At 33.6% G+C, this 20,512-nt stretch overlaps 4 protein-coding genes and 1 long non-coding RNA gene across 14 annotated transcripts; 2 read left to right on the top strand and 3 right to left on the bottom strand.

Annotated features, from left to right (window-relative positions):
• Nucleotides 1-1,021: 1,021 nt before the first annotated feature.
• On the bottom strand, nt 1,022-6,625 carry LOC148253109 (uncharacterized). The gene is made up of 3 exons (XR_015813292.1): nt 6,476-6,625; nt 1,985-2,106; nt 1,022-1,664 (listed from the first exon to the last, which is right to left on the bottom strand). It is a non-coding gene; the product is annotated as an uncharacterized LOC148253109 (long non-coding RNA).
• On the top strand, nt 2,320-6,765 carry CIPK21 (CBL-interacting protein kinase 21). Of its 5 annotated transcripts, none has more exons than XR_002539073.2 (15): nt 2,322-2,738; nt 2,824-2,886; nt 2,972-3,043; nt 3,134-3,241; nt 3,351-3,422; nt 3,509-3,562; nt 3,739-3,864; nt 3,951-4,040; nt 4,121-4,246; nt 4,317-4,424; nt 4,515-4,631; nt 4,713-4,778; nt 4,850-4,924; nt 5,001-5,213; nt 6,590-6,765. XR_002539073.2 is itself a non-coding variant. In XM_022037425.2 (14 exons), the coding sequence occupies exons 1-14, from the start codon at nt 2,577-2,579 to the stop codon at nt 5,037-5,039; spliced, it is 1,206 nt and encodes a 401-aa protein (XP_021893117.1). In that variant the 5' UTR covers nt 2,321-2,576; the 3' UTR covers nt 5,040-5,554. The 5 variants fall into 5 exon arrangements, 2 of the variants coding, with proteins under 2 accessions (XP_021893117.1, XP_021893115.1); XR_015813291.1 differs by lacking the exon at nt 6,590-6,765 and adding an exon at nt 5,965-6,279; XM_022037425.2 differs by lacking the exon at nt 6,590-6,765 and having other exon boundaries at nt 2,321-2,738; nt 3,739-3,792; nt 5,001-5,554.
• LOC110811051 (alpha/beta-Hydrolases superfamily protein) lies at nt 6,665-15,019 on the bottom strand. Of its 6 annotated transcripts, XM_088207435.1 has the most exons (11): nt 14,413-15,017; nt 13,007-13,074; nt 11,972-12,042; nt 11,543-11,818; nt 10,831-10,994; nt 10,676-10,731; nt 10,519-10,571; nt 10,291-10,411; nt 8,724-8,821; nt 8,118-8,232; nt 6,665-7,091 (listed from the first exon to the last, which is right to left on the bottom strand). In XM_088207435.1, the coding sequence occupies exons 1-10, from the start codon at nt 14,949-14,951 to the stop codon at nt 8,161-8,163; spliced, it is 1,518 nt and encodes a 505-aa protein (XP_088063561.1). In that variant the 5' UTR covers nt 14,952-15,017; the 3' UTR covers nt 6,665-7,091; nt 8,118-8,160. The 6 variants fall into 6 exon arrangements, 4 of the variants coding, with proteins under 4 accessions (XP_088063561.1, XP_088063562.1, XP_088063560.1 ...); XM_088207436.1 differs by lacking the exon at nt 8,118-8,232 and having other exon boundaries at nt 14,413-15,018; XM_088207434.1 differs by lacking the exon at nt 6,665-7,091 and having other exon boundaries at nt 7,883-8,232.
• Nucleotides 15,020-16,990: 1,971 nt separating this feature from the next.
• Nucleotides 16,991-17,897, top strand: LOC110811100 (CAP (Cysteine-rich secretory proteins, Antigen 5, and Pathogenesis-related 1 protein) superfamily protein). Its single transcript, XM_022037482.2, has one exon. It carries the CDS (start codon nt 17,106-17,108, stop codon nt 17,694-17,696), a length of 591 nt encoding a protein of 196 aa, XP_021893174.1. The 5' UTR covers nt 16,991-17,105; the 3' UTR covers nt 17,697-17,897.
• A 793-nt stretch (nt 17,898-18,690) lies between these two features.
• Nucleotides 18,691-19,514, bottom strand: LOC110811108 (pathogenesis-related protein PR-1-like). The gene has a single exon (XM_022037489.2). It carries the CDS (start codon nt 19,400-19,402, stop codon nt 18,872-18,874), a length of 531 nt encoding a protein of 176 aa, XP_021893181.1. The 5' UTR covers nt 19,403-19,514; the 3' UTR covers nt 18,691-18,871.
• Nucleotides 19,515-20,512: the final 998 nt, after the last annotated feature.

The raw sequence follows: 20,512 nt of genomic DNA, 5'->3' as shown, positions 1-20,512 counted from the left end.
ACATTTTTAGGGAGAAAAGCTCACTATCGACGATCATGGCAAAAAGGGTTTTCAAGCCTAGCTATGTCCGTGGCAATTGCTATTTTACCCATATATGACTAACCTATTATGCCTTGTGATTTTTCTTCCTTAATCACCTAGAGGATAAGCCTCCTATGTGGTGTCGTGATGGAAAACTCCTCTGTTTTACTATATGGTGTTGTTATAGAAGGCGACTATTGACTTGAGAAGCAAAGACCAACAAGGGTAGAAGCTAAGGCGTGAAAAAAATTTTTGTTTATAACATTGCGTGAAAGGCGATATAAGTAATTGGGTGTTCATTGGGGTTTAACGTTAGTTCATTAATTAGGGCACGAGACATACTGGTGTATTTTGAATTACTCTTTGTGGATGTTATGTGTTGGTGATGTGTCATTCACGTGGTATATTTAGACATGTCAGCGAATACATGTGATCACTACTAACAACGTTAATGAATAATAATAATTGATGATAAAATTTGAATATTTCTATGGTCGAAAGTTGATTTAAACATAAAAATAGTTCGTAATGTAATTTAAATATTTTTTAAAAGTTTGAAAATGAAATCAGATATTTTGAAGAATAATAAAAAAATGTATAAATAAAATTATTAACTGAGACAATCGTTAATTTTTATTTTTTATTAAAAAAAAATAGAGTATCAAAATTAATAATTAAGAAAATATTATTTGGAAGATAAGATTAATTTAATTATTGCTGTTTTAATTAAAAATCTTTATATTATTTACTTAGTTTGATATATTGAGTGCTTGTTACTTCTTTTATTTATTAAGTGTTGGATGGATAATTGATTTACTCCTTACGAATTCGTATTCTATCATAAACACACCCATACACATCTTCTCTGTATCTATATCTTCATTTTCAATCAAAGCTCACATGTATATTCTTTCAACGAATATTTTATAAATTGTTTTATTCATTTTATCATTATATTTAAATAATTAATTGCTCTTTCATGAAAAAGTACTCTTCTTCTGGCTTGTATTTAATTATAATTAAGATTGCTGCCAAAGAACTTTAATATAATGCGAAGATCGTAAATTTTCTTAATGAGAAAATCGTGCTTACCAAACTTGTGACTAATTTACAGGTGGAGCTTCAGCTAACCATCATGTTCGCCTGCACCCAAAAAATTCCACCAACCGCAGCTACCCTCCAAGTGCCCAAAAAAGCATGAGAAAATTTCAGCTTTGAGGAGTTTCAAAATTAATTAAGGAAGAAAAATACAATCAAACCAATCTGATAAGACTTTTTCACTTCTAAGTAGGCTAGCCTTCGCATTTGACTGGCGTAAAAGCACATGCTTTTGGCTTTCTTACTAGATTTCATCAACACATATATATGATGAACATTTACATACGTACAACTATGAAATTAAACAAGTCGTCAATGCATAAACAGATACTGACATAAATACATTTAGAAATTATCCACATGCAGGCAGTTATATGAATTCTTAGTATTTCATTGTATTATTTACTCGTGAAAGGAAGAATACTAGACTTGGAAATATCTGAACGGTTCATTTGATAAAGACATCACCCAACATGCTGGCTTTTAAATGTATAGGCATTCCTTGTATCGCTGAGTGTACGTAGACCAGTTGAATGAAATGAAACCTTCAAACAAAATGCGGGCGCGTTAATGTACTAGATTATTACCGATTGAATCGAGAGAATAATTCAGGATATTGTTTGAAGAATTATCGGACAAATCATACTTCAGTATATAATAACAAATTTACTCTTAGAGATTAATAGTTATCACCTAAAACAAACCAATCCATCACCCATAATAAAAGATTACTAGTAATGTTCATGGAAAATAGTTACCCTCGCAAGAGGAAAAAGAAAAGCAACGTATTAAACACCATTTGAATTGATAGCAAAATGGAGTTATTTGAAACTGATCTGGTTTTACTGTAAGAAAAGCCACCCACCCATTTCAGGACACGTGGTGATCGACTGTTCTATTTTGTCAGACCTCTAGGATCTCACGTGGCATTACTTTGGTCTCAAAGAACATGGTCCAGTAAGTCATGGATGCCACATTAACAGCTAACTGCCATTCAAAACCATAGTTTCAGTCAGATCAGCAACTGGTCAAAAAAGCTAATAGCATATACTCCTTTCTCTTCCATGGATTCAAGACTCGTACGCCACACAAAGAAATAAAAATAAAGTTCTTCCAAATCCGTGAGTGGAAAAAGTAATAGTAAATAAACAAATAAAACAAGATTTGCACGGATATAGCTGTTAAAATTGTTAGTCCTAAGATGGTTCCCTTGATAAAAAAAAGACAACCATGAAAATGGCAGATGCAAGAAAGAAGCACGAACTACTTCCCAAGATAAGTCAGATTTGTTAACAAAGAGTTACGGCAGGGAGGATATAAAGGACATCTTCAAGGTACAGACAGAAGAAGAAACTTCCCAAAGTAAATCGAAATACCAAGAGTCAGAGCAGCGAGGATATAACCAACATCTCCAAGGAGGAGAAGGACTTGAAGTTGATTTTTGTTTCAAGCAGGAAATGGGATTTACAAGCAACGTAGGAAAGTACCAGCTTGGTCGGACAATTGGAGAGGGAACTTTTGCCAAGGTTAAGCTAGCAGTAGACACCATAAGTGGCCAATGTGTAGCAATCAAGATCATTGATAAATGCATGGTCATGGAAAATAATCTTAACCATCAGGCAAATACTCGAAACCTTTTTCTCATTTTTCCAATGAAACGATTCTGAATCTCTGTATCTTTCTAATAAGAAAATGATACTTCAGGTCCAAAGAGAGATCAGAACAATGAAGCTCCTGGACCATCCCAATATTGTAAAGATACACGAGGTATGCTTTTTGGAATTACTTGCTGTCTGGTATTAATGTTTTCCCTTTCAATTTGCCTGTACATCATATCCAATGTCAATTACAGGTGATTGCCACGAAGACCAAAATTTACATAGTCATGGAATATGTATCAGGAGGACAACTTTCAGACAAGTTGGTAAGACACTCGTACAGCTGCATTTAAGACTCAGTAAGTAGAGTAAGGAAAGAACAATTTCAGTTGACGTTTCTAAGACGTTTTATCTAGTGTTATGCCAAGAAGCTGAATGAAACAGATGCCAGACAAATTTTCCAGCAATTGATTGATGCAGTTGATTATTGCCACAACAAAGGGGTTTATCATAGAGATTTAAAGGTCGTATGCCAACCCTCACTTTTTTTGGAGCGCCCTTATTCTCACACTATTAGTGTATATTCTCAGAGCTACGTAAACTTATCAGACTGATTTTATTCCTCTGGCACAGCCAGAAAATTTGCTTATAGACAGCAAAGGAAAGCTTAAAGTGTCTGATTTTGGACTAAGCACACTCCGGAAGGTAGTTTAAGACATTTCCTGCTGTTTTTTTATCATTCAAGCAATAAATCTTCAACCAAGTATTGATTCAACCCTAACTACTAACAGCCAGGAGAGATGCTACGTACAGCTTGTGGTTCACCCTGCTATGTAGCACCTGAGGTAAGTGTCAGTCTTTTCCTTTCACTCATTCACCTTTCATCTTCTAACATACGAAAATTCAAGAACTTGCAACAGAAAAATATAGTGTAAACAAGGTCATTATGGGGACAGTACAAAGAGAGCTCGCCTGAATGTTCTTCAGCATCTTAACTGATGGTTAATCTTCTGGTAAACAGCTGATTGAGAATAAGGGCCATGATGGAGCACCTGCAGATGTTTGGTCTTGCGGAGTAATTCTTTTTGAACTACTTGCTGGTTATTTACCATTTGATGATCATAATCTTGTTGTCTTATATAGAAAGGTAGCCGTCTATATATTGACTGTAGCCTACTTCCAGTATTGATAAATTGCTGAATACTGATTATAGTTAACTATGTGCAAAAAAAGATATCCAGAGCAGATCACACATGGCCACCATGGTTCACTAAAGACCAGAAGAAGTTAATCTCTAGAATATTTGATCCAAATCCTAAAACGGTGAAAGTCCAAATTCATCAACTTACAGGTTTCAAATTAAGAATGAACCAATTGATAATCAGTAACCTTTTTCATTGCAGCGAATCACAATACCAGAGATCATCGAAGATGAATGGTTCCAAAAGGACTATGTTCCTTCTTTTGGGTATGAATGCAATGACAAAATATGCTTGGATGATCTCAGTGCTGCTTTTGATTCACTTGAGGTAAATGCTTTAACCAGCAGCAAGTTAATAAAATTGTATAGTTCACCTAAATGAATGAAATTCTATACAGGAGCATGGCACAGATAAAAACATGCCCAAGTCTCCTACTTTCATAAATGCTTTCCAGTTGATAGCAATGTCTCACGACCTTGACTTATCAGGTCTCTTTGAAGAACAGGCAAGTCTATCAATCATGGAATGGGTTTTCTAATTTACAGACACATTAGTTTACTTACACATTTTCAATGAGAAAAATTTCCTTCCTCAGGATGACAAGCAGAGAACAAGGCTTGGATCCAAAAATACAGCGCATGAAACTATCAAGAAAATTGAAGCTGCAGCAACAAATGCCAGTCTATCGGTTGAAAAGATGAATAACTTCAAGGTACAGTCAGGTTAGTTACCTACTGGTTTATCCAATTATTTTTTCCATCTCTGAGTATTATTTATTTGGTTGCAACATCAGATGAAAATTCACCAAAAACAGAGAATGTTCAGAAGTTCTAGAAACTATTGCAACCTATCTGCAGAGGTAACAAGAATTTTCTAGTCTTCTCGTAAACAACATATAGAGGTCTCACCACTCTATTTGTTTACTTTCAGGTAATTGAGGTTACTCCAACGAATTGCGTTGTAGAAATATCAAAGTCTGCAGGAGAGCTAATGGTTTACAAAGAGGTAGAATAAATAAACTATAAATTACGTTTTATGACTCTATGATTATGCAATCAACTAACATGATGTCGTCGGGCAGTTCTGCAAAAGCTTATCAAGTCTACTGAAAGAGGAATAAAAGTATCCTCACAAGTGCCAGAATCTAAGCTAGTTTAGTCAACATGAACAACAACAACATGCACGAAAAATGCATGGTAATGTCAAACCTTACTTTCACATAGAACAGACAGTAACTGCGCTAGCACTACTATATTTCACTTGTGCAACTCGGAAGAAACAACCAACAAAGAAGGTAAGGACCTAATGGGCTGTTCTTCATTTTGATTATCACCTTGTCGCAACTTTTTTTCCTACCAAGATTCCTGTCAGATATTTAGGAAATAAAATGGCATGTTATAATCTACATTAAACATGCAAATGAGGGAACAAATAAGAATTGCTTATAACTAGCCTCAAATTCAAAATTACCCAGTGACTTTGCCAATAAACCTGGTTTCTTCAATATGGAATATTTTTCTTCAAATTTTCCTTTTGTTAGACAGTATTAACTTGTTACAAGATGTACATTAGAGATTAGTACTTTCTATTGATTCTTCTATTGAAAGATAACTCCAAAAGACATGAATTTCTCAACTTGTTATTGTGCATGCAGAAATATGATTTCACATCCCTAAATTTGTAATCAAAGTCCATTCATCATATTAGATGGTTTTTTTTTTTTCACAGTTTCACTAGGCTGGAAGCCAATTAGAAAGCAGAAGATTTTAAGCAACTTCCTAGTAATCCATTCAAGTTAGTCAGTCATGCTATGGTGCTGGCAAAGTCATACTTCTGAAAGCACAACACACTGAATCCATTCAATCTACAATATAAATTCTCAAATTATAACTTTTAATACAGTCTATCAGTTTGGTTCTTAGATTAGAAGTTGACTGAAACTGCAAAGAAGAATTCTATAAAAATTTATTTATCAGAGATAAGGTTCGTGCAATGGGATTATCTCAAGTTCTTTCCTTTTCTTTTTCTTTCTTTCTTTTTTAAAGGGGGAGGGGGACTGGAGATTCAAACGTGTCTGCAATTTTGTCATCCTAGAATAAACCAATTACCTATGCTCTTCGACCAGAATGTTGACATGATATTTCAAAAGTGGATGTCAAAATAAAAGAAATGAGATATCCATTTTGGTTTTCAAGTTCAATTTTGGGTTCAAAATTGCCTTATCCATACCAGAGGTCGTATATGAAATGCCAAACAAAGGAGGTGGGGAAATTTGAACTACACAGCATAACAATAAATAATTAGCAGAAATACAGAAACGTTAACTATACGAAAACTATACGAATGCTTCAGCCCAGAGGTAAGAAACATTGAATTACAAATGTTAATGGCATGAACTGCCAACCAGAAGTAGAGGAAAAGCCATAAAGTTGTTAAAACATGTCTTCTTTTGATCAAACTAAATATTTTTAAAATGAAGCTCATGAAAGGAATAGAGAAGAGGAATTAGATAAAATAAAACATGCAGCAGACTAAATCAATGCAACTTTTCCTGACCTCACGCAGAGTTTTTCTACTCCATGTATTGTCTTTTCAGCTGAATATTCGAACTCTTGATCCTCAAAAAGCATTCAGATTTCTGAACGAAATGATTTCTTACACCTTTGGCAGGACAAAAAGTAAGACAGCAAAAAGTACAGGACTACTTCAAAGTTGGTAAACGTCGAAATATACAACTGTAGAAAGTTGGAAAAAATATCTACTTTATTTTCTTAAGTCTCTGATGTTATTACAGACGGAGTATATATACAGAATTTCTATATACAAATGAGGAAATCACCCTTATAGTAAGAATTCTAATTAATTACAGCATTACGAGAAAAATTACGGGAAGAACTATAGAAGAAAAATATATTTTAACTAATTAAACAACAAAATATTTTAGTTAACAATAACTAATCATATCTGTAAGGAATCTGATTTGAATTGGTATTATAGGATTTGGGATCCAAAAATTCTTCATCACCAGTGACTTCTTTCTGTTACTTATATCTCCAGAGATAACCGGGAAGCAATGCATTCAAATTCAATTGCAAGTACATGAAATATGCTAGAAACAATGAGTAGAATATTCTATTGCTAGAATAATTCTATTGAGGACTTGAAAGTTTTTCTGCAGAAGACATGAAACAACATGAAAATATAGTTCAAGTTACTCTGTGCGAGGGAATTGTTTACAATATAAAAATTGGAACATCAAGAGAACGCATTGAATGAAAACGATCCTGGTAGATGTCATATATGAGATATAAAACATAAGAAAGCATAATCCAGAAATTGAAGCAGAGACACTAGCTAAAACCTAAAACTGGTTCTAAAATCACAAAGAAAAAGGGAAGTGAAATACAAATGGTGTTTTCTTTTCCTTCTTACATGTACATAAGTTCAGAAGTTATGTAACTCATAATGATAGCTATGCAACTCCCCATTAAATTAGGAAGAATGTAAAAAACAAATGACACTCTTTTTCCTTTTCCTCTCTTATATGGGTAAGGAGGCAGTGTTGCCCCTTTGCACACATAAATTTCAGACATACATCTCAACCCTTAAACCCCACCTATCCTACCACTTGAGCTAAAAGCAGCTTCTGACCAAATGATTTATATAACTACTTACCTAAATATCTATAAGGTTTCTAAACACCAAAAATCCATTATGTCAGGAAGAATGTAGTTTGATGACATTCTATCCTTTTCCATTTTTCAATCCCCTAGGCAAAGAGGCAATAAGATTTTGCTTTACATATTTATAGCATTCAGATCTTCCGTTGTGAAACTGTAAGGGCCAACAGCTAAACTATTGACAGGCTAGTCAGGAAGGATAGTACCGGCAGAGTTTGCAGCAAACCACCACTACAGAATCATATTGATTTTATCTATCATTAACTAATAGAAAGTGGATCCATACAAAAAAAAAAGAGCATTTCTTTATATAATTGAACCACAAAATAGAAAATTGTAAACTTGAACATTCCTAGTGAAAAAGCAGGTAATGTACATCAGATATTTGAAAGGATAATCTATTTGAATTATGTTCCACAAGCTCAACAACTTTCCTTATGTCCTCTCACCAACATGAAAATATACTTCACATCTTCATGCATGAGAAGGTACATGCTACACCAAAAAGAGTAGAATACCCATCGCCTAGTTGCTGGTTGGAGGACAATTAACTTGTCGAAACTAGAGAAGGAAGTTATCAATCATGTGGAAAACCACATCAGCACCATCAGAATTCAACCAGTAGCTCTTTACCTGAACACAAGAGGATTGATGACAGAAGAATAACGGAAACGTCAAGAAATTGGAAATATGTATAAAGCAAATTTCTCCAAGTAATGAGACATTTGCACTTGACAATGATGACTAAAATAGACCCTAAAGTTTGCCAAAACACTGATTGCAATTTGGTCTGAAGGTGACGTAGCAAATCACACATCAGAAATTTAGCTTCCCTTAACTTTCTAGTATAGTCTAGGAATTTTTTGCCGAATGCTCACAAGTGAAAATTCTTCCTACAAGTCCTGCAACAGTTGAATGTAGTTTACTTGCCTCTGTGTGTGTGTGTGTGTGTTTCTATGAGGGAGGGAGGGAGGGAGGGAGGAACTGGGGGGAGAAGGAAGAAGGGGTGGGAGGGGGAGGTTCTATCCATAAAAATAAAGAGGTTCAAAATGGAAGGCAAAATAACAAGTTTACATACAAGAAGCAAAATTTAACAGAGTAGAAATTTGAGCCATAGAACTTGCCTGAATGGTATTGTGAGCAATATACCGCTGTTTACTCTTGTGAAAACTAACATCAACACGTTCCCAAGAAACTTGAGTGAGGCCTCTGATCATCTCCTCTACACGATGTAAAATAAATCATCATAATAATAAGAATGATAGGTAATATTGGAATTTTTTTTTTCAATTGGAAAAAAATAATGAACGAATCAAATGACAACATTGTTAACTTGACCATGCACTTCTGACTTTTGCAAACTGAAAAGAAATTACCCAGAGTATTTCTGAAAGGAAAAAGTTGAAGACATGACTACCTACACAACCACACAAGCAAGGAGGGGCCATTAGCTTACTTTCCTGGTCAATTTTGGGCTTGTTTGTGGCTAAAACATAATAGCATACCCTTTCACAGATTAGAGGCATCATTTTTGGTTTCAGATATCAGAAACAAAAGGGTACACATCACACATTTTGTTTCAAAACCTTCAATACTCATTTTTTAGAAAACCATGAATTTTGTTCTTTTTTTGAGAGAAAAATATAATGGCATTGCAAGGCACCAAGAGTGTGCCACCATGTAAGAAAATATTTCCAACTCTCTTAAGGAGAAAAAGGTCAATAAGATCAAAGAAATTGGTCCAAAAAAATATGAAATATGCTAAGCAAATGATCCCCAACGGCAGCAAGACTGCCAAAGGGGAAGAGACTTGCTCAAAAGCTGTCTTGATTCTCTCTTTTCAAAGACCCAGAAATTATTTTTTTTTTTAAATAAAAAATGAAAAATATATTAATAAAATGCACCAAGGGGGTGCAACCCGCATTTGAAAGTATTTACATCTCTGTAATGCTATCTACGACGTGCCCCAACTCTTCAAATCTATGCATGTCGTGTCCCAAAAAATTAGAATCAAAATAGTGTAACCAACTATCCTTAATCTTTACAATATCCCTTTCCAAAGACCCATAAATTATATCGGGAATAAGGCACGACAAGTTCTTTTGGCTCAGACACTGATGTACTATTCCAAGCCCATAGTTTATTCTTACTGCATTAACTGAGCTGAGGTCCAAAAGATGGAGGTATAATCCCAAAGCTCTGGATAGGTCCCGACAGAAGAAGATGGCTTAGGATTCACTCTCCTTATTGCATAAAGACACCCATTTATCAAAATTCTGCCCCTTCATGATATTATCAATAGTCCAACTCCTTCATCATACAGTCTCCCAAGTTTAGGGGGAAAGAAAACGCAATTCTCCAGGCCACCTTCATCTTTTCTGAATTCATTCAAGTTTTACTTGCTCCATCCTCTTTCTGCTTTGTTATTGAGTTTTCTTTTTCCACAAAAAGTATATTTTTTCCATAAAAATAAATTTTTTGGGTTTTCAGTAAGACAGCACCAAGTCAAGAAAATAGCACGTTTCCCAGTGTCTAGTGTGATGCGAGGCCAAGACAGAAAAGAGAAACAATAATAAAAAAGGAAGCACAACATTCTAATAAAATATTGCAGTACTGCTATTAAATTCACCAAAAAAAGGATAACTTTGCCAATAGTTAGGCAGCACTGCAAAAACAAAAACTTCAACATACCTTCCAAATAAGTTGTCTGGTCCCCAACAATAGATGGTGACTTGTTATAGGCACTATCAGTAGCTTGTTGGTCCACATATACAATATGCGGATATTTCTCATCTGTTGCAAGAAGACTGGACTGAAAATGAAAAGGAATAACAGATAATCTAATAGATTCAGTGTAATAAGAACAATCTATGCATGATCTTAAACAATAAAGTAGATGCAGTAGTTGATAAGTCTCACCTTCGGAAGCTCATGTTGACGCCGGATTGATGATGTACTCCACCCAACTATATCTTGAAGATTGGTTAAGACACATTATTTTTATAAATACAAACAACAGTCCCTATATAGATAAATTTCAATAGTTCAAAAGTTAGCCTTAAACTGAAAAGGATACGATCATAATTTGCATTTGCATAAGCCACACGGCGCTTAAATGCATGCAACGCTGATCTATACAGGTCATAAGAAAGATATATTACTCATTTGTCCTTAAAATCAACTAATCCTAGACCAACTGAAAATAGGTGCATGGAACAAATTAAAACTAACATGAACTTTACGTCATCAGAATCATTAACCATTCGAAGAAGGAGAGGAGGTTTTCCATCATCACAATCAGTTAGGAAAAGATGATTTCCTGTTCGCCCAACAATTAAATGTGCAGTTTGAGATGCTCTTCTCTCAAGAAAAGGAAGACCACAGAGAAATGGGAGCTGTAAGAACAAAAACGAAAAAGAAAGATATACATTTATATTTAAAAGTGAATTCTATGTTCGACAGTTACCATATGAAAAACAATCACTCAAAACAAACATGGAAAAAGGCATTTTGGTTCCATGTATAGAATGTGGATAGCAAACACTTTGAACTTCTCTTAGGTCCAAACTACTTCATAGTTTCCAAGCATTCATGACTCCTTTACTCAATTATTTTGGACTTTCAAGCCAATTTCCTGGGGTAAACTTTGTGAAACTTAAATTTCCTGAAACCCTAAATAGTTTATCTATATCAATAGCCAATTATACTTTTTACTAAAATTTAAGATAGTAAAATAAGTCAAGAAGTTGAATCATACAAAACTTAGAAGAAATAGTTGAATCCCCATTCTATCATCAATAAATTAAAGTAAAATGTCTTTTCAAAAAAACAAAAAACAGAAAACAAAAGAAAATAGAAATGTTCTCATAATTTGCTAGCCAGCATGTAATGAGATGTAAAGAGAACCGAAATCCCAAGCTACAGAAAAGCATTCTAAATTCACCTGTTTATGCCCCCTTGACCCAAGATGCGGTGTTGCAAATGTTATAAAGTTCATAGGTTCTAATCCAGCAATTCTGTCCTTGTAAGGCTGCTCCAGGCATTGCATTGAGTTGTTCGTAGTCTCATTTAAGGAGTTTCTAGAAAGACACGAAGGGTCGAATTTTGATGGACATTCATACAGCCTGCCAATGGCGTACCTTGCAACAAGACCTCCCAGGGAGTGGGCCACAAATGAGATCTTCCTGACAGAAGTCCTATGTTTGACAACAGACAAGACCTGTACATGATATAAATCAAGGTTTTCAATTGATATGCCCAGGTTATCCAGTTGCAAGGTATGTACAAATTAGTTAAATACATTACCACATGCAAGAAACATGAGAATTATTCTATTGCTTCTTATAAGAATAAGAGGAGTATCACCAAATACCTCTTCGGCTAACCTTTCACCCATTAAATCGACACCATCAAATGTCAACTTTGAGTAGTTGCATTTGCTTCCTGCCCTCAGAAAGAAACAACAAAAAAAATGTCAGGAACAGCTTTACTCAATTGAACTAAGATTTTGCTCCTTCCAAATTTAGTTTTTACAATTAACATGGAGTGAAAATAAAAAATAGGGTATAACTAACCCGCATACAAAGGTAGGACGCAAGAAACCTAGAACACCAAGGAACGTCACAAACCATGAGAGCTATATCCTAAAATCTGAAACATCAAGGAACTTGATGAAGAACCCTAAAAAACAAATCTACCGGCCATGAAGGACAAACGAAAAGACATCATAGAGATCCAATTATGATATCCACTAGAAAGCAATCCGCATAATTAAAAGCCATCTTTTTCAGTCTGTCCTTCCCCTTCCTAGCCCAATATGATGGGGTGGAACCATCCTTCAAAATTTCTATATATCCTTTTTGTGGAATTCTTTTCATATTTTCTGCAAGAAAATGAATCTTCAACATTGACCTTTTGATTTTGACTAGACTAAGTAATTACATTCATATGTTTCTTTTTCCTCTGCCAGAAGAATTATGTTCTTCATGTTGCACCTCTATATCTCTATTCCATTGTAACAAAGGACCAAAGAAACATAATGATGGCATAAAGAACCATGAGAAAACTATCTTTTCAATAAAAAAGGTTATATAAAAGCATCTGATACTCACTTAACAACAGCTTTTTCCAATTTCAAACAAAATAAGGACATCAATTAATATATACATGGTATAGTATTCACCTCATTGAACAAATTCAAAATGAAAAGGCTCCTCTTTCAGCATCTGGTCAGTTGAGTACAGATCATTAACCAAAGGGGAAACTCAGTTACATGACATGAGACCCCTTAAATTATCCAAGAAATGCAAGATTAAATATTTAATTAGCACGCTATATATTATCAATAATCTTCTTATGTACAAGGCAAAACAGAGTAGGGGGATCAGGTGTAACAAGAAACACTCACGGTGTACAATTACTTTATCAGGTAGCTTTTTCACAAACTGCTCTGCAGCATACTTCCAATCTGCAGCACTGTGGACAAGAATGTTCATATTAGCACTTTCCACACCCAGAGAGAGACACATACGTAAATATCAATTCTCTAATATTGTGCGCGGTTGGACTTTTAAAATGTGAAACCCCTTCAACATTTGCATCAAAAATAATATTAGGGCTTTGATTAGCACCATGTTAAAGATATAGCCTTAATTTTTTTTTTAGGAGAAAAAGTATTTTCTATATATGGGTACCAAAAGGGTGAAACCCATATACAAAAGTATTTGCACCTCAACCAAAATATCAATCAGTTCCCTTATATCCTCGCTGGAATATAATAGCTGTCCCTTAAAAAAATAAGGATCAGAAAAGAGGATCTAAGGTCTCCTATTTTTTAAGGGGAAAAAAAAGATCTATGCTCTGTAGAGATTTGACGGCTAGGGCCCTATAACTAAAGAATTAAATGCTAACTTACTTAAATGCTTATCCAAATCATAAATTCTTATGATTTTACGAACCTTTACAAAGTAGAGTCCTGGTCCATATCATGGAAAGAGATTAGAATCCAATTCTAACCACAATCCTATCATCACAATTATTAACATGTTTACAAGGTTATAATTGAGCTACAGTTCAGTTGCCAACCTACTCATTCAAGAAGTTAAGAAAAAAGAATTTATCTTTCGCACAGAGAAAAGATTTTAAGGCATTATATGATAACCCTTTAATGGATCATGACAGTAAAAAAATGTCATAAGGAGAAGCTTAAAAGTCTGTTCACGAAAAAATTTCCCCACCACGAATAATCATTACCTACAGGCTCCAGAAATCCTGATGATACTTTACTGTAGGCAAAATGACAATAAAGAACGTAAAATTACAAGCAGGGGAAGTTCAAGGTAAAAGACAAAACTCGAAGACTCAAAATAAAAGCTGTTTCCTGAAATGAATTAATGTCTTAATGTTCCCCAAATATCGATGATTTCCCCACGTTTGACATTTAGCTTTCACGAGCACTAAGTCAACTATGAGATTTATACACCTTCCAAATTTAAAAGCCATATTCTTTCACTATACTTAATCAACAAACAGAAAAGTAGTCCTTAAGCAAACTTTGCTCTTCAGTCGATAAGACAACCCGCTATTATCACTCCTGAAGTGAGCTCGAGGAACTCCACAACCTCAATCTAAAACAGAAAAGTAAAAAACAGAAAGATAATGACAGAATTAAGAAATTACAAGTGGTGCAGACTCAATACTCTCTGACTAGAAGCTCAGTACAAAATTCTCAAATTTCCACAACCATAACCTAAAGAAGTGAAGTTGAAAAAGAAAGATTCTGAGAGAAACAGAAAAGAGGAGCAAAGATAATACCTGCCAACTAGTCCATTGACCATGATAACGAGATGCTCTGGAGAGGCGCCGGACTCCATAGCACCGGCGTCGAAAACATCCTCGCCGCAACTATCGAACTCCACTTCCAGTCTTCTGGTCGGTCTCTCCTTGAAGCAACCGCCAGCCATTCTGCCGATCCAGTCCATCCTCCGCTGATCAAATAGTATCGTCAATTCGACGCCGAATCTCGACTTCGACCTGAACCCTAGGTTGAAGCAGACAGGCGGCTGGGAGTACCTAACAATCGGCGCAAGCTTCAACGGCGAGTTCGCGGTTCCGAGCGATGAGATGGAGGAGATCATGTGGAGAGAAGCATGGAGGAGGGAAGGAGAATGAGAGAAATCGAATTGAAAAGGAATGAAATGTATGGAGAAAGGAGATCTTAAGAAGAAAGGAACAGTGTTGTTGAGAGAAACGTGAAATGCGTGTAAGATGTGGGGATCCAAGTATCCGTATCCGAATCCGAACTTCTTCGGAACCAGCGAAGGATGTACCCAGTCAATCCCCATGACTGCCATGACAAGAACGTATAAAAAGGGGAAAAAGTGTCTACAGTTATGGAGGCGCCAAAGGATGATGACAGTTACCGACTTGAACAGCCAAAACATTTCATGGGCTTTTCTGAAAAAAAAAAAAAAAAAATAAAAAAAAAAAAAAAAAAAAAGTAAAAACACTATTAAGTGATAAATATAAAAAAGTTCACATTTTGTTTAATTAATTATCTAAATTTTAATTTTAATTTTAATTATTATAGCATAGAGCATGTTACCATATTAAGCAAACTATACTATATTTTCCATTTTCATTTAATATGCTAATATATTATTAATGTTAGTATACCATTGACTTGTCAAATTAGACATGACTGACACTATATTTGACATTTGAATTTAAAATATTTATCAACACATATTAATATATTAATAACACGACATTATATTTTTTATATTTTAAAATAAAAAATATATTAATATTAATTATAAATATACATTCTATGTAAAGACAAACCATTAAAACACAAATATAAAACCAATGTGATAATTATAGTTAGAGACAAATTTTTAAATATTATTTATTTAAATTTTAAAATATAAAAAAATTAATAAGATCGTACACATAATATTTGTTTACTTAAATTTGAAAATACGAAATAAAATTTAATGTTTAATTAATTATAAATCACATCGTCTATATTTTATAATATAAAAATAAATTTGATAATATATAATAATTATTTATTTAGAGTTTTAAATTATAAAAATACAATTCAATTTTCAATTAATTATAATTTATATATTATTATAATGAATTTTTAAAATAATAATTTATGTAGGACATGGGATTAAATATCTAGTTAAATAATTAATTTGATACAGTGTGAAAAATAAGTATTTAATTAATTAAAATCAAATTTTAGATTTGGATTCAAATGAATTTTAATTTGAACCATGCGTTAAATGGGTGGGCTGGACTTGAACCAAGACTGGACCCTGTTTGCATAAAATCGTTTAGACCCAATTGAAATTATACATGTAAAATAATGAGAAATATAAACAGAGTACAGGCAGCATAATCTTCTCTTTCTTTTTTTTTTTTTTTACTTTTTTTTCTAAAATAATAATTTAATTAGTCTTCCTTTTTCATTATATTCGTATATACACTTAATTATTATTTATTATTGTTTCCTTAAAAAATTATTAGTAATAATGTGTAAATATATTTTATGCACAATATATGACTATAATACATATACATGAAAAAACCCACCCATCAATTAATTAGTCATGCTTGTGTTTTCTCCATCGCGAACTTAAATTTTATAATTCTATTATAAATTAATAATGAACGATTTATAATGTTTAAATTAATAATAATTAAAAAATTAATTTATTAATATATTAATAGAATTACAAAGATAAAATTAAGTTAAATTTTAATGAATTCATTATATATATATAGGTTAAAAAAATATTTATTGACGACTAAATTTATTTAATTTGTTAATGTGTTGATGAAATTATAACGATTAAAATTAAAATTTAATAAATTTATTATATTATTAAATAAAAAAAATATTTCTTAATTACTAAATTTTTTTAATTGAGTAATAACAGCATGTTAAAATTTTCATTTATTTTTATTTTAAAAATATATTATACCTCTTAAAAATCAAACAAATTGTGAGATGCTGCCACGTTGATTTTCTAGAAAGAACGATGGTGGGCACACACTGTCGTATAATAAGAACGATTGAAGTTCACGGGCACAACATATCTTATGTTCACGAGACCCTCTAACTCAATCACACAATTATATACCATTTAAAATTAAATTCGCACCACAATATTAAAAAAAAAAAAAACACGCATGTGCATGACTACACTCTCCAATTAAAACCCACCCCAAAAAAATCCAAATTTATTTCTTATTGAAAGCTTTGCAATCCACACACCACACCCTCTTGATCTGTGTGTTTCTACACTCGATAAATTTAATTTTACCAATAAAAATTGAGTAATCTTCATAATAAATATTGTAATCGATTCATTTTACCGTTTTAATTAAACAAAATTCACCAAGTGTCGTATAAAACCCACCAGCCTTCCAAAATTTAGTCCCACAAAACCACTCACTACTCGACTCCTCCGGAAGGTTTAGAAAAATAAAAAAAAATGAAAACCCATTTGCTGTTTCTCTTCATTAATCTCCTCTTTGCTTTCCCCAACACCAACATTCTCTCGGCATCTTCGCAATCAATCCCCGCACTAGACCAAAAACCAACACTCGACAACGAGACCATATACAAAGTGTCAAAGCAACTTTGCTGGGGTTGCGTAGGCGAGGCCCTCCAGTTCTTGTTCGCTCATAATCTGGTCCGAGCAGCCAAATGGGAGGCTCCGCTCATGTGGGATTTTCAGCTACAGCGATACGCTCAATGGTGGGCGAGCCAGAGACGAGCGGACTGCAAGCTGCAGCACTCGTTTCCAGAAGGCGGGTTCAAGCTAGGAGAGAATATTTATTGGGGTAGCGGCACGACGTGGACGCCGAGCGACGCGGTGGGTGCGTGGGCTGGTGAAGAAAAGTACTATGACTATACTAGTAACTCGTGCCGGGAGGGACAGATGTGCGGGCACTATACTCAGATTGTGTGGAGAACGACGAGGAGAATCGGGTGTGCTCGTGTTGTTTGTGTCGATGGAGATGTGTTTATGACTTGTAACTATGATCCTCCTGGAAATTATATTGGCGAGAAACCATACTGATCATCTTCTTCATCATGTTTACTACTAGTACTCCTGGGTTTTAGTTACGTAGTGAGATATATACCTCTCATAGTTATGCAAAAGATTATTTTGTTATGCTATGTTATATGTAATATGCATTTAGAAAAAGAAATAGTTATCAAAATATGCAACACTGGAATTCATATTTACATATATATAATTAAATTTCCAATTAAGTCATGTTATGATCATCATGTAGTACTGTTTACCCTTATGTGTATGTATATATATATATATATATATATTATATTCATGTAGCTTTACAAAGGTGATGTAAAACTACAATAAGCTAGAGGGTTATCCTCGTTGCCAGATCCTGACTATTGAAAATAACAATTTATAAATTTGAAATGTCTAAACTCTCCATTACAAAAGAATTAAGTTAAAAATATAATAATTAATATATTTATTTTGATTTTTTTAAAAAAATATTTTATATATTAAAACTAAAATTTTAAAATTGTGTTAATGTCTATATATACTTATTTGAATATTTATAGTGACTATTACAATTAAAAATTGAATATTTTTACCAGTTTCTTCTTATTTTATCTCCAATTTGTAACAAAATATTAGATAGAGTTAATGTATCTTCTAACATTTTTTTTCACTAACAGTATCATAACAAAGGTGATAGTTGGCTTATTCCCGGCATTTTTATTATTTTTGCCTCATTTTATCCAAGTAAAATGCTTAAATACCAACAGACACAAAATTTATTTTGTGTCAGACTCTTTTAATTTTCAATAGCTTTTCAATATTAATTACAAACATCATTGCTTTTTTTATTCGTATATAATATTCATATACTTGTTTAATATAAATCAATCCGGAAGAGGGAGTTATAATTCTTTAAAAGTACAATCAGGGCTCCAAAAAGGCAAAAACTGAACAGCCCCGATCTCTCCTGTAAATCATTATGAATATATACCAATCCAGATTGCAGAGAGTTGGAGACCATTAAACCAGCAGATAGCAGTAGCTAAAGCAGATTAATAAATTTATAATACTGCATTTTTTACTTACTGACTTTTTCTAAACATTGGCAAGCTTAAATTTCTACTAGTTGAAGATATATCATAATAGTTTTATAGATAATAATTAACAAAAAATGGAAGTCTGAGAAAGACACACCAAAAGACTAATATATATAATCAGTAAGGCCTTTCGCCAATGTAATTCCCAGGGGGATCGTAGTTGCAAGTCATGAACACGCCTCTACCACCAACGCAAGTCACTCTCGCGCACCCAATTCTCCTTGTTTTGCTCCACACAATCTGCGTATAGTGTCCACATTGTTGACCTCCGGCGCATGAGTTGCTCCAATGGCTATACCATTTCTTCTCCGCCACCCACGCGGTGGCTGCCTCAGCCGGCGTCCACCCAGTGCCGCTTCCCCAGAAAATGTTCTCGCCGTACGGCCCGTCGGAGTGTCTTAGGGCGCAGTCGTAGCGTCTCCGGTTGGCATACTGCTGTGCGTAGTAGGCTAATTTGGCATCCCACGCTAATGGCCGCATCTTGAGTGCGTAGCGAGCGGCATTTTGAGGACCCAGAAACTGGTTCCTCTGGCTCAGATAGCTTGTAGCAGTACTGGTGGTGGTGGTGGCTGCATTGGCGCCTGGTAGGAGCAAGATTACAAGGGCGACCGCCAATGGGAAGAAGAAATTATGGCGTGATAAATTCATTATGATTTCATAAAAGGGTCATTCTGCTAAAAGGGTATAGTATAGATATATAATTAAAGATGTAATGAGTGGTGGTTGGATAAAAAGGCAGTACAGGAAATGTCAACTATGTGGTGGCATCCATGTTCGATTATGATTACCACTTTTTTTTTTTTTTTTGGTGGGACAAAGATTTCAAAGCATATTACTTTCTTAGATTGCATCATTTTTGTGGTGGCTTTCTTTCTTTATTTTTTATTTTCATTTTTTACTCTTTCCTTACTTATACATCTACACACACATATATATATAGTAATCCACAAGACTTGAGCCTGATTAAATTTGGCAAAAATATACAAAGAGGACACATACACAGACAGAAATGTTGGTTGGAGAAACTTTACAAGTATGAGGGTAGATCGGCTGTATGTATAATTTATTAGATGATTTCTAAATAATAGTATCTCTATTAGCTTAGAGAATATAATATCATGTATTACACCCAAAAAAAAAATATATGTAAGTCCTTTAAACCAGGTTTGTCCAAAGCTTTAATATTTCAATTATTATTATATATAACACAAATATAATAATATTATAACATATATATGTATGAGGTATAAACCCCATTAATGCTTAAGAATTTTGAATAGTTCATGGAATTAATATTCTCCTACAGCTAGCATCATTAATAAAACTCTTGATCATTGATTAAATTTAATTGCTGGTTTATTCATAGATTCTTGGCCAATTCATTAAATTAATAGGGTTTTAAATAATACTAATTAGAAATTTAGAAGAGTGTGTGACAGTTATTTTAATTTAGATTAAGTTAATTTTATAGGTGAACATTTTTGACATTGACCACCTCCAATTCATACTAAAAACAAAAATTAACAAAAGTCCACTTGATTTAAATAATTATTGAATTTTATTTAATAAATCTGCTCTGCCTCCTTGTGCATATATATATATATATATGATGTATATACGCAATTTTTTCTTTTTAAAAAAAAAAACAGACATTTCCTGGTCGGTACAAACGAAATTGGTGGCGGAGTGAAGAGATGTAATGAATTGAATACGGCGTCTAATAAACGAAATTCGTGGAGATCTTTGTCATTAATAATT

The sequence above is a fragment of the Carica papaya genome, chromosome 7, assembly GCF_054855325.1.
Source record: "Carica papaya isolate Zhongbai chromosome 7, ASM5485532v1, whole genome shotgun sequence".
NCBI lineage: Eukaryota > Viridiplantae > Streptophyta > Magnoliopsida > Brassicales > Caricaceae > Carica > Carica papaya.
Note: the sequence above shows the minus strand (reverse complement) of the source record. Positions and strands in the feature narration are given on the sequence as shown.